General features: G+C 39.5%; 1 protein-coding gene across 1 annotated transcript in view; it reads right to left on the bottom strand.

Moving 5' to 3' along the window:
• The window catches only part of PHLPP1 (PH domain and leucine rich repeat protein phosphatase 1), a 248,393-nt gene that overhangs the window by 23,760 nt on the left and 209,087 nt on the right, over positions 1-15,546 (bottom strand). The window contains exons 11-12 of the mRNA XM_035271295.3: positions 11,320-11,520; positions 7,987-8,149 (exon numbers count right to left, since the gene is read on the bottom strand). Of these exons, the coding sequence (XP_035127186.3) occupies positions 7,987-8,149; positions 11,320-11,520 (364 nt within the window). The remainder of the gene's footprint in view (positions 1-7,986; positions 8,150-11,319; positions 11,521-15,546) is intronic.

Raw genomic sequence — 15,546 nt, 5'->3', positions numbered from 1 at the left:
ACATCACCAAAGAAACAGGCATATCAATGTTCATAGCTATGTATTATATATCATTTGCCAAACAGCCACCTGTGCTGCCCTGAAATGGCAGCTTAACCCACCGGCTGCTAGATTCTGTAGCACCTTGCTTCCTTCCTTCGTGCAGACTATTCCTGGTCTACCCACCTCCACTGTGCGCCCCAAAAGCACAGTCAGTTCCAAAAACGAGGTTCCCAATCACAGTCTGCATTCCCTTGCCCTTGCAAGGTAAAAGCTGCTGGTGCATAATGTATTTCCCCACCGACTTCATATAAAGTAAGTAAAACCAAGTATTCATTCAAAAGAACACGTATTAAATACCTACAAACAGGCAGGCAATAAGCCAACATCAGGGACATACGGAGATGGCGGCACAGTCCCTGCCCTTGAGGAACTCCCAGTATAGCGGGGGAAATAATACAACCTTTAGCTATGATCAACGATATGGCAGAAGTATATACAGGTCACAGCAGCACAGTGACAGATACCAAGACCCCAGAGAGGCCTTTCCAGAGAAGATTTTTGTGCAGAATCAAAGTTAATCAGGCATAGGAGAACAGGCGGACATCTAGGAAGAGCTAACAGCAGGTACAGCAGGAAGGAGACAAAAATAATGTGTGTATGGCGTATCAGGAAACTACCTATGAGTGGCTGCTGAGGCTGAAGACTGTTGGGCTCCAGAGCAGGAGACAAGGCTGGACAGGTAGAGGGATGGAATGATGAACTTGGATCCTATAGATCGTGTCTCATGAAGAAGCAGTCTACACCACCTTCCTTTCTTAGGATGTTGTAGGAACTAGAACATTTTAGCTTAATAGTAAAATAAATATACACATATATGTACTATTTCTCAATATATAACTTTTAGTCAAATTCTCTTAAACTACTATATACTCCTGGTGTTACAGAAGGCTAAGTTATCACTAACCTGGGATGTTCATACAAGTAAGCTTATTAACTGAATGAGTCGGTCTGAACCCACATTTTACCTCAAACACAGACCTGAGAGCCAAAGTATAGTACTATTTTTCTACATAAAATCTTATTTATGGCTGTGTGCAGTGTTCACGCCTATAATTCCAGCACTTTGGGAGACCATCATGGAAGAATTGCTTGAGGCCAGGAGTTTGAGATCCACCTTTATAACATAGGGAGACCCTGTCTCTACATAAATTTTAAAACATTAGCCAGGCTCCTGTGTACCTGGAATCTCAGTTAATCAGGAAGCTGGGGTGGGAGCTTCCTGTGAGACCAGGAAGTTGAGGCTGCAGTGAGTTATGACTGCACCACTGCACTCCAGCCTGAGCAACAGAGCAAGACCCTGTCTCTTTTTGAAAAAAAATCATATTTATATATAAATATATACTAATGCACTGAGAAATGTGCACTGATGTTTAATCTTCCTCACTTTATAGGTAGTTGCAAAGAAAGACCTTTAATTTCATATGACACATTCCTTTAAAATTTATATACAGTGTCTCTATGATTTTTCTCAACTGCCTTTTAGATTTGGGAAACCTTAAAGAAACCTTGGGAAACCTTCAAATTGGCAGGAATTAGAGCTGCTAAAAATGACAGGCAGGGTAACAATCCCCAATATTCTGTTTGTTCAAATACAGAATTTTTTTCAAACACTAAAACTAAGTTATTTGCAAATTTTGACTTTAAGAAAATGCATCCTGTATAAACTGAAGAATTTCTTTACATTATCACTTCTTTTTTCACCCAAAGAGACAAGGTCTTGTTTTGTTACCCAGGCTGGTCTTGAACTCCTGGCCTCAAGCAATCCTCCAACCTCAGCCACCCAAAGTATTGGGATTACAGGCATGAGCCACTGCACCTGGCCCATCATCACTTCTTAAAATTGATTATGTGTGCCCTTGGGGGTACTCAAGGATTTATTACAAAGTTACAGGATACCTGGTACATGCATCTGAGGGCTTCAGTTTTACTCAGATTGTGGAGGGAAAGAGCCATTATCTTTAGATTGAAACAAAGAGAAATGATAAAAAAGTAGAACATAAAATGAACATAAATTTTTAGACTGAACAAGAGACTTGAAAAGGAATTTACAAGTGATTCCAGGGTGTCTCCCAGATTTGCGGGTGTGTGAGTGCACTTCCCTTTGCCCTCAGGGACCTGAACAGCACCACAATGACCACCTCACAGACCACTTCCTCTGAGAGCTCTGAGTCACGGTGCTCCTTTCTCCAGGAGCCTCTCTAAAGAGATGCTTCTAAAATGCACGCGCTCATGAAGGACTTATTGTTCATCTACATAGATACATAACCTACTCCATAAAATGCATGCAATATTTTGTTATGTATGCTTTGAATTTAGAAAGATCTGTTGAAACCAGAGTTAAAAACACACACAAAGAAAACTAGGCTGAGTTAACTCATTACACCAATTTTGAAAGATAGAAAATATGCAGTCTTAACTTCCCGCTAGTCTGTTCTTGGTGAGGCTGGGTGCAGGGTGGCTTCAATGGCCGCTTTCCAGTAAACACTGCTTGCTTCCTTTTTCCTTAGCCCTAATATTGAGCCTTGTCCCAAACGGGAATTGACATTAAATTCTGCAATGGTTGGAAAACTTTTTTCCTAAATAACTATTACTTAACCTGATTCCAGCACCATAATAATGACTGGTCCTGGTTTCAGGTTTCTGGATGTGCATTATGCCAAGCTGACGTTTTTATGTCTATTAGGTCAACTATGCCACCCAAAACTGACACCTAAACTTGGTTCCTGATCTGTCTTCACATCCATTTCCTATTTCCCCAAGAATTAATCCACTTTCTTTCATCCAGTCTGACCCAGCCATTTCCCGATGTTCTTTGTGTCTTTTTGACTGAGCTGATATTCTCTCTTTCATTTCACTTTAGAGACAAGAACAACAACAAACAGGGCTTGCTGGAATCCAGCCAAGCCAAGTCTGGCTACATGGTGACTATAGGATCATGGTTTTCCCTCCAGCTGACTGAGAGCTGATCTATATCCAGTTTTTCAAACTTCCTATAGCCATTGTCCTCAAGAGTATAGCATATTAAAACCACTTCATAGTCCATTTCCCAGTTATAGTAACACAGATTCTAGACATGAGTTTACTCGACTTAGCCAAGTAGTTTATTACTGGATGGCACAAACATGAAAATAATTTTCTAAAGATAATTAAAACATCTAGAAAGATGCGGTTCTTAGAATCAATAAGCCACAGGAACATGGAAATTTGACAAAGAAGTTGCCAATATGATGTTTAAATCCCAAATTACAAATTTCATTCACTGCGTGTATCAACACTTATTTCACCTGCTTAAAATACACTTCAAAAAAGGGTTAGAACACCTGACTCCAGCCTGGGTGACTGAGACCCTATCTCAAAAAAAAGAGGGGAACGGTTTAGAATAGGTCACTATTTAGAAATTACTCAACTAATAGCTTGGTTTTTGTTGCAAAATACTCTATTACTAATATGACAGCTATGCAGTTCAGTGGAAGGAGAAACATGTGCCATAGCCATGGCCACCTCTGCTTCTGAGGTTCTTCAGCCATGAGTAACCTCAGCATGGACTTACGTCCAGCCAAATCAAGTCTGGCTTCAGTGTGACTCAGATCTTGTTTTTCTTACTAGATGACCGAGAGCTAATCTGTATCCAGAGGGAGGTCTGTCTAAGCAATACTAGACTGGTGGTAGGGGTCTTGGAACATCAATGCAAAAGGGCTAAACGAAGGTGAGGACAGTAACACTAAGGATCCACTCGGACTCACCAGAAAATTCTGAAAAACACATTTTTTTCCCCTGCTAATAACTTACATAATCTCCCTGTCCAAATACAGAAACTAACACCCGATGATCACTTTACAGATCTCATTAGACAAATCAAAATGAAAAAACTGTCAGAGCTAAATTTTATCCAAGATTAGATGGTGCACATAGTCTCTGTTTTAGGTGTACATGAATAAGGGCATAATTATTCAGGTGTTTTAAAAACACATTTTAGCATACACCTCAGTATGGAGATTTGTTTGCTCGTTTAAACAGTAATTGTTCTTAAAACTTTGGTAACAAAGCTATGAATAAGCACTTTCCTTTAATGTCTGAAAAGATAACCCTGTTGGTGAAACTAGCTAGTTAAATAGACCACGATCTTACCTCTTCTAAAATGTTATCTGCTAAGTTTTTGTAACTGCAATTATCTTAACACCTTTATGAGATACTTTACAAGCAACACCTATTGTACTTAATTTTCAAGAAACGGTGTGACTGTAATCTAGGGTTATTAGCTCAAGAATACAATTTTAATACAGGTTGGAATATCTCATCATAAAAATTAAATTACTTCTTTTACATTAAAAATATGCTTTAAGGCACAATTTGCAATGAAGACTTTCATAGGTATAATTATCATTTAAGACACAGCACGATTTTTTTTTTAGAAAGTCTCGCTCTGTCACCAGGCGCCAGGCTGGAGTCCAGTGGCACAATCTTGGCTCACTGCAACTTCTACCTCCCGGGTTCAAGCAATTCTCCTGCCTCAGCCTCCCAAGTAGCTGGGACTACAGGTGCAAGCCACCATGCCCAGCTAATTTTATTTTGTATTTTTAGTAGAGACGGGGTTTCACCATGTTGACCAGGATGGTCTTGATCTCTTGACCTTGTGATCCGCCCGCCTCGACCTCCCAAAGTGCTGGGATTACAGGCTTGAGCCACCATGCCCGGCCCAATACAATACAATTTTTATGAGAAATTTTCTTTTGGGCAGTTCAAATGTATATAAATACTTACATTGCAACTTAAAATATTCTTATATGAGCACTAAAATATCAATTCAGAGTTCTGAAACAATATAACTACTATCTTTTTCAAGAACACTATCTGTCCAAGGCTGAAACACTTACATGTTTGTACATAAAGGATACTTGATATTGCTCAGCACCCCCCACAAAAAAAACCCTCAACAGCAAAACTTATGAAGAGTGGAATCTGAAAGACTGAATATTGTTAACAGAAGAAAAATGCTAAGGTGTAACAGCTGGGGGGGGGGGGATCAATCAAAGAGCAAAAAAATGGAAACCATTTAAAAATATGGGAAATAAAATGGAAAAGGAGTTGCAAAGCAGGGTACAGAGAGAAGACAACAGGAACAAAGGTACTGATTCTGTAATCCAGGAATCCAAGCAAGAATCTAGGAGAGGATTAATTTTCACACAGCAAAATTTGTATTTTGCAAAATTAAGTTAAAATCTAAAAACATTTAAATTTCTTTCTTTCTTTTTGAGACGGAGTCTTGCTCTGTCACCCAGGCTGGAGTGCAGTGGTGTGATCTCAGCTCTCACTGCAGCCTCTGCCTCCTGGGTTCAAGCCATTCTCCTGCGTCAGCCTTCTGAGTAGCTGGGACTACAGATGTGTGCCACCACACCCGGCTAATTTCTGTAATTTTAGTAGAGACAGGGTTTCACCATGTTGGACAGACTGGTATCAAACGCCTGACCTCAGATGATCCACCTGCCTCAGCCTCCCAAAGTGCTGGGATTACTGGCATGAGCCACCATGCCCGGCATAAATTTCTATTTGTATTTTAAACCAGATACTTAAAAGAAAAAAATCAAAAACTCAAAACAAGAATCTAATCTACGTATAAGAGTTTCTAACATTAAAAGACAGGTACAGACACAAAGACTAGCAAATCGGAGGTGAATCCTGAGACTCTTACTTTCCCTTGTGCTGGAATTTCACCTGCGCCACACTTAGAGACCAGTTTAGCAATCCCCAGTAGGCCGGGTGTGGTGGCTCATGCCTGTAATCCCAGAACTTTGGAGGCTGAGGCAGAAAGATCATCTGAGGTCAGGAGTTCAAGACTAGCCTGATCAACATGAAAAAACCCTGTCTCTACTAAAAAAAAATACAAAATTAGGCAGGTGTGATGGTGCATGCCTATAATCTCAGCTACTCGGGTGGCTGAGACAGGAGAATCATTTGAACCTGGGAGGCGGAGGTTGTGGTGAGCTGATCGTGCCATTGCATTCCAGTCTGGGTAACAAGAGTGAAACTCCATCTCAAAAACAAAAAAACAACCCCCTGTAAAAGATGCCACAGCATAGCCACTGTGTCAAGTAATGGGCAGCTGAGGAACCCCTGGAAGGTCTGGCTGACAACATATTTCCTATGCTTAAGACAAATCAACATTTGCTTAAGTAATAGATTTCTTGGATTTTGTTGAGCCTCAGCCAAAATAGTTGCTCCGTATAATCAACATCACAGATGAACCACACTGAGGGCATGTGTTGATTAATAATGGCTCAAATTTAGGGAGTTCTTCCTACGTGACACTCCTATTTCAAATGCTTTACATATATTATTTCATTTCGTCTTCACAACAATACTGTAAAGAAGTACCAATTCTTTTCTTTACTTCACATATGAGGAAACAGAGCAGTGAATTTTTAGCTGGGATCCAACTGGAGGTCTGTCTCCCTTCAGAATTCTGCTTTTCCTCATTGTGAAAGTTACCATACAGAAAGTAAAAATTCTGGAAATGTAAACAAACATCTTAAAATCCCACTATGATATAGGAGATGACAGTGTTCTTAAAGCCCTAAAACATTTCGTGGCTTAAAGCACACATGCACACACAGAAAATGGCTTGTACACATCTTAACCACGTAAATGTATAAAAAGCATTGTGATAAAAAGTTATGCAAGCCAGCCGGGCATGGTGGCTCATGCCTGTAATCCCAGCACTCTGGGATGCCAAAGTGGGTGGATCACCTGAGGTCAGGAGTTTGAGACCAGCCTGGCCAACATGATGAAACCCTGTCTCTATGAAGGGCGTAGTGGCTGGTGCCTGTAATCCCAGCTACTTGGGAGGCTGAGGAAAGAGAAGTGCTTGAACCTAGGAGGCAGAGATTGCAGTGAGCTGAAATGGCGCCACTGCACTTCAGCATGGGCAACAAAAGTGAAACTCTGTCTCAAAAAAAAAAAAAGTTATGTAAGCCACTTAAAATGTCTTCAAATGTCTATTTTCTTTGTTAATCTGAAACACAAGGTTTATGTCAGCAAGTGTCTGGAAAGTGAAGAATAGCTAAGTAGGACTACTCTTTCTTGTCCCCTAAAGGAGATTAGAATATGCTCCAAATCTATAACCACCAAATTATTTTTCGTTAACCATGAAATTGATAATTAGGAATGCTAAGACACAAATGAAAAACTACATTGTATATAAAGAACTCTTTGCTTCTGTACCATTTCCCTGCCAAAAAAAGAAACAAAACAGGAACACACGGTTGTTGGATGGCTTTCATTCTAGTGAACTGGTTTTATCCCATGGGTCTACCTCGAGTCAGGAGTCAGGACTCACACACTACCTCTGCCACTAATTTGCTGTCTTAATTTATGCAAATCTCTTCACTTGTCAGCACCTCAGTGTCCTCACCTATCAAATAATATCTGCTCTACCAATTTCATTCAGTTGAAATCAATGTTTGATGACAACAATGATGCTTTGTCTATATAGGGAATTACTATTCATCGGCTACTCTGGTGGGATGTGCTATTTAATTAGGTGAGTTGGGGGTGAGGGATGTGTAGTGATACTGTTAACTTTTTCAAACCGCGATTATACCAACCTCACCCTTTGAGCCTCATAACCACCTTGGAAATAAGTGGGACAACTATTAACAGATAAAGAAGTACAGGGTGGTTATGTGGGTAACTTCATGTCATACAGTAAGTTAAGGATTAAGCCTAGAAATCCATTTTTTCCCAAAACCCGCTCCAGGGTTTTGCTTTGTTTTTTAATTCTGCTACCTCAACGGTGTAGCCCCATTGGTTAGGAAGGATGAAGTAAGGGCTACTGGGGGCCTTCATTCTGAATAAATCCAAAAAAGGTATAAACGTCCTGAGTTGAATTAGGAAGTCAACACTCTTTGCCGACCTGAAGCTTAGATTTTATAAAATGAAACCACATACCTTGATCTCTGGGAGCTGCATAACTTCGGGAAAGACCTCGATGCAGTTGGAGTGAGCAATCACAGTGTGCATGCGCCTGCAATTCATGATCGTTGTTGGGATGGCTTTTAGCTTATTCCCGCTGAGATCAATTTCTTCTAGTTCCTCCAGTTTTGCCATTTTACTAAAAAAAAAAAAAAAAATCCATCAGGGAGGGAGTTATAATTATAAATCCATGTAAAAATAAAATAATATATGATGAGACTCAAAGAATGAATTAAATTGCTATGACTTTAAGGTTTCATTTGTAACAGTCACTTTTACAAACAAGACCATTTTTTCACTATCATTTTGGAGTACTGAAATATTTTAACACCTCTTTTCCCATTATAGAACAAAAACTATTAACTTCAACTCTTCAAATTGTCAACAAAAAGGAAAATGGATCCTCTTTTCCTCCTTAAAGTCTGTGTGGCAATTAAGTTACCCTGGCAATAATCATGTCACTGCATAGCTTGGTCTGAATGCTAATGAAAACACTATTTAAATGAGTCAAAAGCCAGCAATATAACTGCCTTAAAAGGGCTTAGGGAGTGTAATTTCTTTGTAGTGGCACTGAAAACTCATAATGGGAGGTAGAGAACAGGTCTATAGTTCATATTAAGATAAACTTTTTCCCCAAGCCCCACTCCCCCAATTCCTCTGACATCACTGATGAATACAGAGTAGTGGTAAGGGGCAGGGGGTGTGTTAAAAGCCCATTTGGATCACCTCTTGCACTTCTGGCAGAGCCCAAATTCACACCAGGGACAAAAGACATTTCTCTCTATTCTTACTAAACATCTACAAAGAAGGAATCTCTCCAGCCTTACCTTAAGAATACGTTCTAATGCAGTTAATTTAAATTTCCATTTAAGAATGTCTTTTATTTTTCAATCCTAATTTATAATCTTCATCAATAATTACAATTACCAACTAAAGAAAAATTCCACAATCACAGTTTCTTGCATTCTTTATAAATCTGAAAGAAAAAACGCCTCCACCTCTGCAATCACTGTACTAGTATCTGCCACTCTTGTGACTCTCTTTCCACTCCTGCTGATGCTAGACTCCAAGATGCATAAAATTCCCCATAGTGTGACTCAGACTCGTAAACTGAATAATTTAGTTTACAGTTATTGGTATCACTTCTACCTGTTATAGTTTCATTTGTCACAATACACCTTTAAACAATTTAACAAAAAACACTATTATTTTTCTGTCAGCTTTCAAATATAAAGATTATCTTACTTATCTTGAAATATATGCCTAAGATATAATAAGAACAATAAGAATTTTATTTTATGAAGCCAGACCTTTTATACCATAAACATCCAGTGTATCAGAATATACTACAAACAATATGTACACAGCCTATAAAGTAATCCATCTATGATAGCCTGAACTTCTAAGAATATTATTTAAATATGTTGTGATCATAATTTGAAAGAAATATGGTGATATGGTTTGGATTATTTGTCCCCTCCAAATCTCATGTTGAAATGTGATTCCGAATGCTAGAGGTAGGGCCCAGTGGGAGGTGTTTGGGTCATGGGGGCAGATACCTCATGAACAGCTTGATGCTCTTCCCATGATAATATGTGAATTCATACACTGTGCATTCACGCAAGAGCCTGGCATCTCTTTTGCCCCCTTTCTCACCATGTGACACAACAGCCCCCCTTCACCTTCTACCATGATTGTAAGCTTCCTGAAGACTCACCAGAAGCAGATGCCAGCACTATGCCTTGAAACTAATGGATAATGGCGCATGAAAGATGATTAAAAGTACAGAAAGCAGGCACCCAAAAGAAAAAGTTAAAGAAATTTCCAACTCTCAATATAAAAAGAAGGTGGCAAAAGATGTGAAGACAAAATGACTAGATGGTGGTCATATTCTTTAATTCAGCAGCCATGACACTGTGTGAGACATAAGGCTGAGGGAGACAGCTAGGTCACAACCCCAGCTCTGAAGGTACTCTGGTTTGTAGGGGAACTTCTGAGCCATATCACAATCCACAGGGTGACAGAATTCATTACTAGATGAATTTTTACAAGGTGTATTAAAAGCTTCTCTGCACTTAGGGTGGGTGATTACACTTGGCATGGGTCACTGGGGGTGTATCCTCAGAATCAGAGCTGATGATCCTTTCCTCTGCAGGCTTTAGACTATCTGAAAGATGACAATGAGCCCTTTCAGATAGGTTACTGTTAATGTGATTATCATGTTTTTTTCCTAAAAATATCATTTCCCCATTCCATAGTAAAGTAAAAGTACATGGAAGTAAGTATAAAATAGTTTAATCATTAATCTCAAATGAGGAAGAAAGTAAACATTAAGCCACAAACAGAGCAATACTTTAAGTCAACACATACATGTGCCTTCCTCCTTCTGCAAGGGCTTGAACAGACTGGTAGCCCTGAAGGCAGCAGAGGGAGGCTGTGAGAGTATTTTGATATGGCCCCAATGCTGAGTTGCAGTTACCAAGCAGAATACCAGAGGGGTTAGTGTTTGCTTCTTTGATGCGTGGGTGTGTGTTCCAAGTCCTAACTTGTTAGATGGATAAATGCCAATGAAGTGGGAACAGAGTAAATCCTCACAGCAGGTTCAGCACACAGATTCATTCAAAGTTACATATAATGTCACTGCTCCCTGAAAATTAGAAATTAAAGTAAAAACAAATTAAAAATGGACTCTTCTGAGAGCCATCACTTGCAATGTTACAGCTTCTACGGCAGTGGAGTCTACCACTGCGTTGTACATCATGAGTATAAACATAAAAGTTGGTAGATAATGAAGGATTTTCAGGTTCCTGGTTTACATTCCAATTCCCACATAACCGATTAGGTTGATGTTTTTGGAAACTTTATTATTTGTTTTATCTTTTAATATTAGGGTCTCACTATACTGCCCAGGCAGGTCTTGAATTCTTGAGCTCAAGTGACCCTCCTACCTTAGCCTCCTGAGTAGCTGGGACTAAAGGCACGCACTACCACACCAGGTTCTAGGATAATGGCTTTTCAAAAAATTAATCTGACTGGTTGAAAGAAGCAAAAGAAAAAACATACCTGCTAAATAACACATTTTACTTAAGAACATTGTTGTGATTAGGTCTTTGGACACATATGAGGAAAACGAATCTACTTCTCTTTAGGGAAATGTCAACACGGCTTATATAAAGGAAACCGTGAATGAAGGAGGAACAAGCAAATAAACCTGACATCACCTGGGAAATAAATACTTCAGCTTTCACCTTTCCATGAATACATTTTGAGAAACACAATTCAGAACACAGCTTTACGACTCTCCTCTACCTTGCTGGAAAACTCTGGAGGCGGTTGTAGGCCATGTGAAGAATCTTCAAATGGGGGTGTCCCGTTAACAAGGGCACACATTTGTCTGTGAGGCTGTTATTTGTCAAATACAACTCTTGTAAGATACTGTTTGTCTCTTCAGAAAGTGTGGCTGGAGGAAGGCTTTCCAGTTTGTTTGCAGATGCGTTCAGGAATCTTAGGCTACAATGACAAAATGCAACAAAACACCATTGAAAAGTCACAGAAACCCTCAACAAACCTCAAAGCTTTCATACCAGGCACATTAGAAGCTGGGACTAAAAACATGAATTGCAAAGACAAGCAAGTATTTGTATCTGTGATCCACTATGAAGAACACAATAGCTATCTATACGTATTAAATACAGAGATACAATCAATTTCTGTGGAAGCACAAAGGTAAGAGGAAGCAATTATTTATTTTATTTTTGAGTTGGAGTTTCACTCTTGTTGCCCAGGCTGGAGTGCAATGGTGTCATCTCAGCTCACTGCAACCTCCACCTCCTATGTTCAAGCAATTCTCTTGCCTCAGTCTCCTAAGAGGCTGGGATTACAGGCGTTCACCATGATGCCTAGCTGATTTTTGTACTGTTAGTTGAGATGGGGTTTTACCATGTTGGCCAGGCTGGTCTTGAACTCTTGACCTCACATGTTCCATCCACCTCAGCTTCGTAAAGTGCTGGGATTACAGGTGTGAGCCACTGCACCCAGCCAATCATTTTTATAGTTGGCAAGGAGTGGAAGAGAAAGTGTTATGGTAAAGTTAACATTCTGACTTAACGAAGAGAAAAACAATTTCCTATTTTGTAATCAAAGGTTCTTGCTGAGGCAGGAGGACTGATTGAAGCCAGGGGTTTGCAATCAGCCTGGCAACAAAGCAAAACCCTGGCTCTATAAAAATCAGGTGAATAAATAAATAAGAAATAAATGGTTCTTATAGTAATAAAACAGGTATTAGATTACAATACAACTAAATGACATAGTGACTGAGTCCTTTTCAGTATAATGTCCAAACCATATATTACTGACTTTCACAAGTGCAGGAGATAATTTGTTCTGTATTAAAACAACAGAATATGATACAGCAATTAGAATAAAGAACTAAAACAACATGTATCAACAGGATGAATCTCACAAACACATAATGACCGAAAGAAGCCAGATACAAGAGGAGACCCACTGCATGATCCCATAGCTACATAGAGTTCAAAGTCAGGCAGAATTACTCTGTGGTAACAGAAGTCAGCACAGCAGTAACTGTTAGGTGGGGAGGGAAAGGGAGGCAGTATCCAGGAGACGGTGTGTAATGTTTCGAATATCGTCATGTTCTGTTTCTTAGGCTGGGTGCTGGTTACACAAGTGTGTTCACTTTCAGACAACGCATCAAGTGCACTTATGATTTGGCCACTTTTTTGTATTTGTATTGTACTTGAATAAATTTTACATGAAAACAAACAAGATAATATATATGCTGCCACAGTTTCCAGATGCTAGAATGAAAAGTGGTAACATATGAAGAATGGTTTTATACCTAAGATAACTAAAACTGTCAAAAACAATAAATCCTCCACAGGGATTGTGAAATGCAAACAAATGCACAATGCAAAGCTGAAGAACACCAACAAATCTTTGCTGTGATCAGGTTCCAACTCACTCCAAAGAGACGGACTGCGTCACACTCAGGAGTCAGAGATGACCCTCCTGATTCATGACGAATGTCCACCTGCCACTGCAGCAGGTGGGAAAGAGAGTGCTCAGTACATATGGCTCACCCACAAGAGCTAGAAGGTCAAATCTCCCAAGCCTCCCCCAACCCCCAGATCAACCCTGCTGATGAGCCACACTATTCCTTCATTTCAATCACTTTGGTTTGAAACTTTCATCGTTCAATTCAGGACTATTCTGCCATGCGTTTTTTTTTTTTTTTTTTTTTTTTTTTTTAAGAAAGAATAAAATCATCCTTAAAAAGAATACAGAATACCAGGTACAGTTACTTTTAATTTTGGATAGGAAAAAAGAAAAAGTCTATCAGGAGTCCTCACCAGGACTGTCACTCCAAGCTCTCAATCCACTGATTTATAACTCTTCAATCTTGTACAAGCCCTTCAACACACAAACACCAACTCCATTACTTATCTGAGGAAAAGCAGCTTCCCCAAAATAGAACATTTTCCATTAAAGAAACACGTATTCCGTTGACATTTAAAAAAAAAAAAGGAAGTTAGAGAAAGGCTGTCCAGACCATAAATAGTCATGGGAAATTACAGTCATGTGTGCTACAGAGAAGAAAATAAAGGTCACTGCTGCAGTTTCTGAAATGGTTTTGAACTAGGAAGGAAACCAGTTTCAGCACCATAGTTGTTTACCATAGCTGTTTAGAGTAATTTTATGAGTCTTCCTTTGGGTCCCATTTAGACCACCTAATTTCTTGTTAAGAACTTCTTCAGTGTAGCATTAGAATAAGTTAAAATGTAAGAAATACATTTTATTGCCCTAAGATATCATAGACTAGTGTTGGCTGGGACACCATATAAAATAATTTCATTAAAACAGAATTCTTGGCCAGGTGTAGAGGCTCACATCTGTAATCCCAGGATTTTGGGAGGGCAAGGCAGGTGAATCACCTGAGGTCAGGAGTTCCAGACCAGCCTGGCCAACATGGTGAAACCCCTCTCTATTAAAAATACAAATATTAGCTGGGCGTGGTGGTGGGTGCCTGTAATACCAGCTACTGGGGAGGGTGAGGCAGGAGAATTGCTTAAACCCAGGAGGCAGAGGTTGCAGTGAGCCAAGACTGTGCCATTGCACTCCAGCTTGGGTGACAAGAGCAAAACTCCACCTAAAAAAAAAAAAAAACAATTCTCTAGGATATAGACACAGACACACGCACGCACGCGCGCGCGCGCACACACACACACACACACACACACAAATAAAAGAGTGAATTCATCAATGTTTGCATATTTTTTAGGCCAGAAAAGAGGGAATGTATTAAAAACAGACAAGTGAATGCTCATCTAGAAAGCTGCCAAGCGACTTTAAAAACCCCTCATATCACCTGAATGAAGGGAAGTGATTTCCACACACATTTATCCTTTCATCTTTTTGAAATTTGCCTATAATTAAGGAACTATATACCTTTTATGCAAAATTAAGGAGGAAAAATGCCAGCATCATCCCCCTCCAAGAAATGAAACTAGTTAGTTGAAACCACATGAGGTTGTTCCAAAGGACATCATCGAACTGCATAAAGTCTAACTTAATCACTCTGTTGGTTAATAGTCAAAAAGCAAACACTTAAACTAAAAATGTTTTTTACTGTCAGTCTCAGGAACATTAAAGTCCATACCTATTCACTTAAGCCATTCTTCCTACAACTCACAATGTTTCAGCAGAAGACAACTTAAATTGGTTTAACAGTCTCCATGTCCTCCTTCCACCGGAATGAACGAATACTTAAGTTTGGCAAAATTTCTCCACGATGGATAACAATGTTAGCAAATAAAAGTAGGCTCCAGAACCCCACTCTCTGCTTTCAACTTTGCAAAAAAGCTAAATTCTTAAAGCGCTGAGTCAGGTCTCAACTCACTATGATGTGGTAACTATCCTCAAGCTTCTTCCTTACAGATTATGTAATAACTACACTATAAAAAGATGGTTTAATGCACCAAGAGATGTTTCATGCTTCATCCATATAAGCTTTTTCACTACACAACCCTCTTCTAATTAGAAAAAGAGCAGTAACATATCACTGTTTTCTTTTCTTTTGTAAGGTACTTTGTAGATACCACAGATCTTTTTTTTTTTTGATACAGAGTCTCACTCTGTCACCCAGGCTGGAGTGCAGTGGTGTGATCCTGACTCACTGCCACCTCTGACTCCCAGGTTCAACTAATTCTCCCACCTCAGCATCCTGAGTGGCTGAGATTACAGGCATATACCACCATGCCCAACTAATTTTTGTATTTTTAGTAGAGACAGGGTTTTATCATGTTGGCCAGGCTGGTCTTGAACTCCTGACCTCAAGTGATCCACCTGCCTTGGCCTCCCAAAGTGCTGGGATTACACGTGTGAGCCACTGCACCCAGCTGTCATTTTCTATCTCATTTGACTTTTCCATCATCCCAAAAGTATACCCTCCCATATTTCACAAAAGACAGAAATCAAAGCTGCAAAAGTCAAAATTATTTGGCAATGGTTCAATAGTAA

Source organism: Callithrix jacchus, chromosome 13 (genome assembly GCF_049354715.1).
Source record: "Callithrix jacchus isolate 240 chromosome 13, calJac240_pri, whole genome shotgun sequence".
Lineage (NCBI taxonomy): Eukaryota > Metazoa > Chordata > Mammalia > Primates > Cebidae > Callithrix > Callithrix jacchus.
Note: the sequence above shows the minus strand (reverse complement) of the source record. Positions and strands in the feature narration are given on the sequence as shown.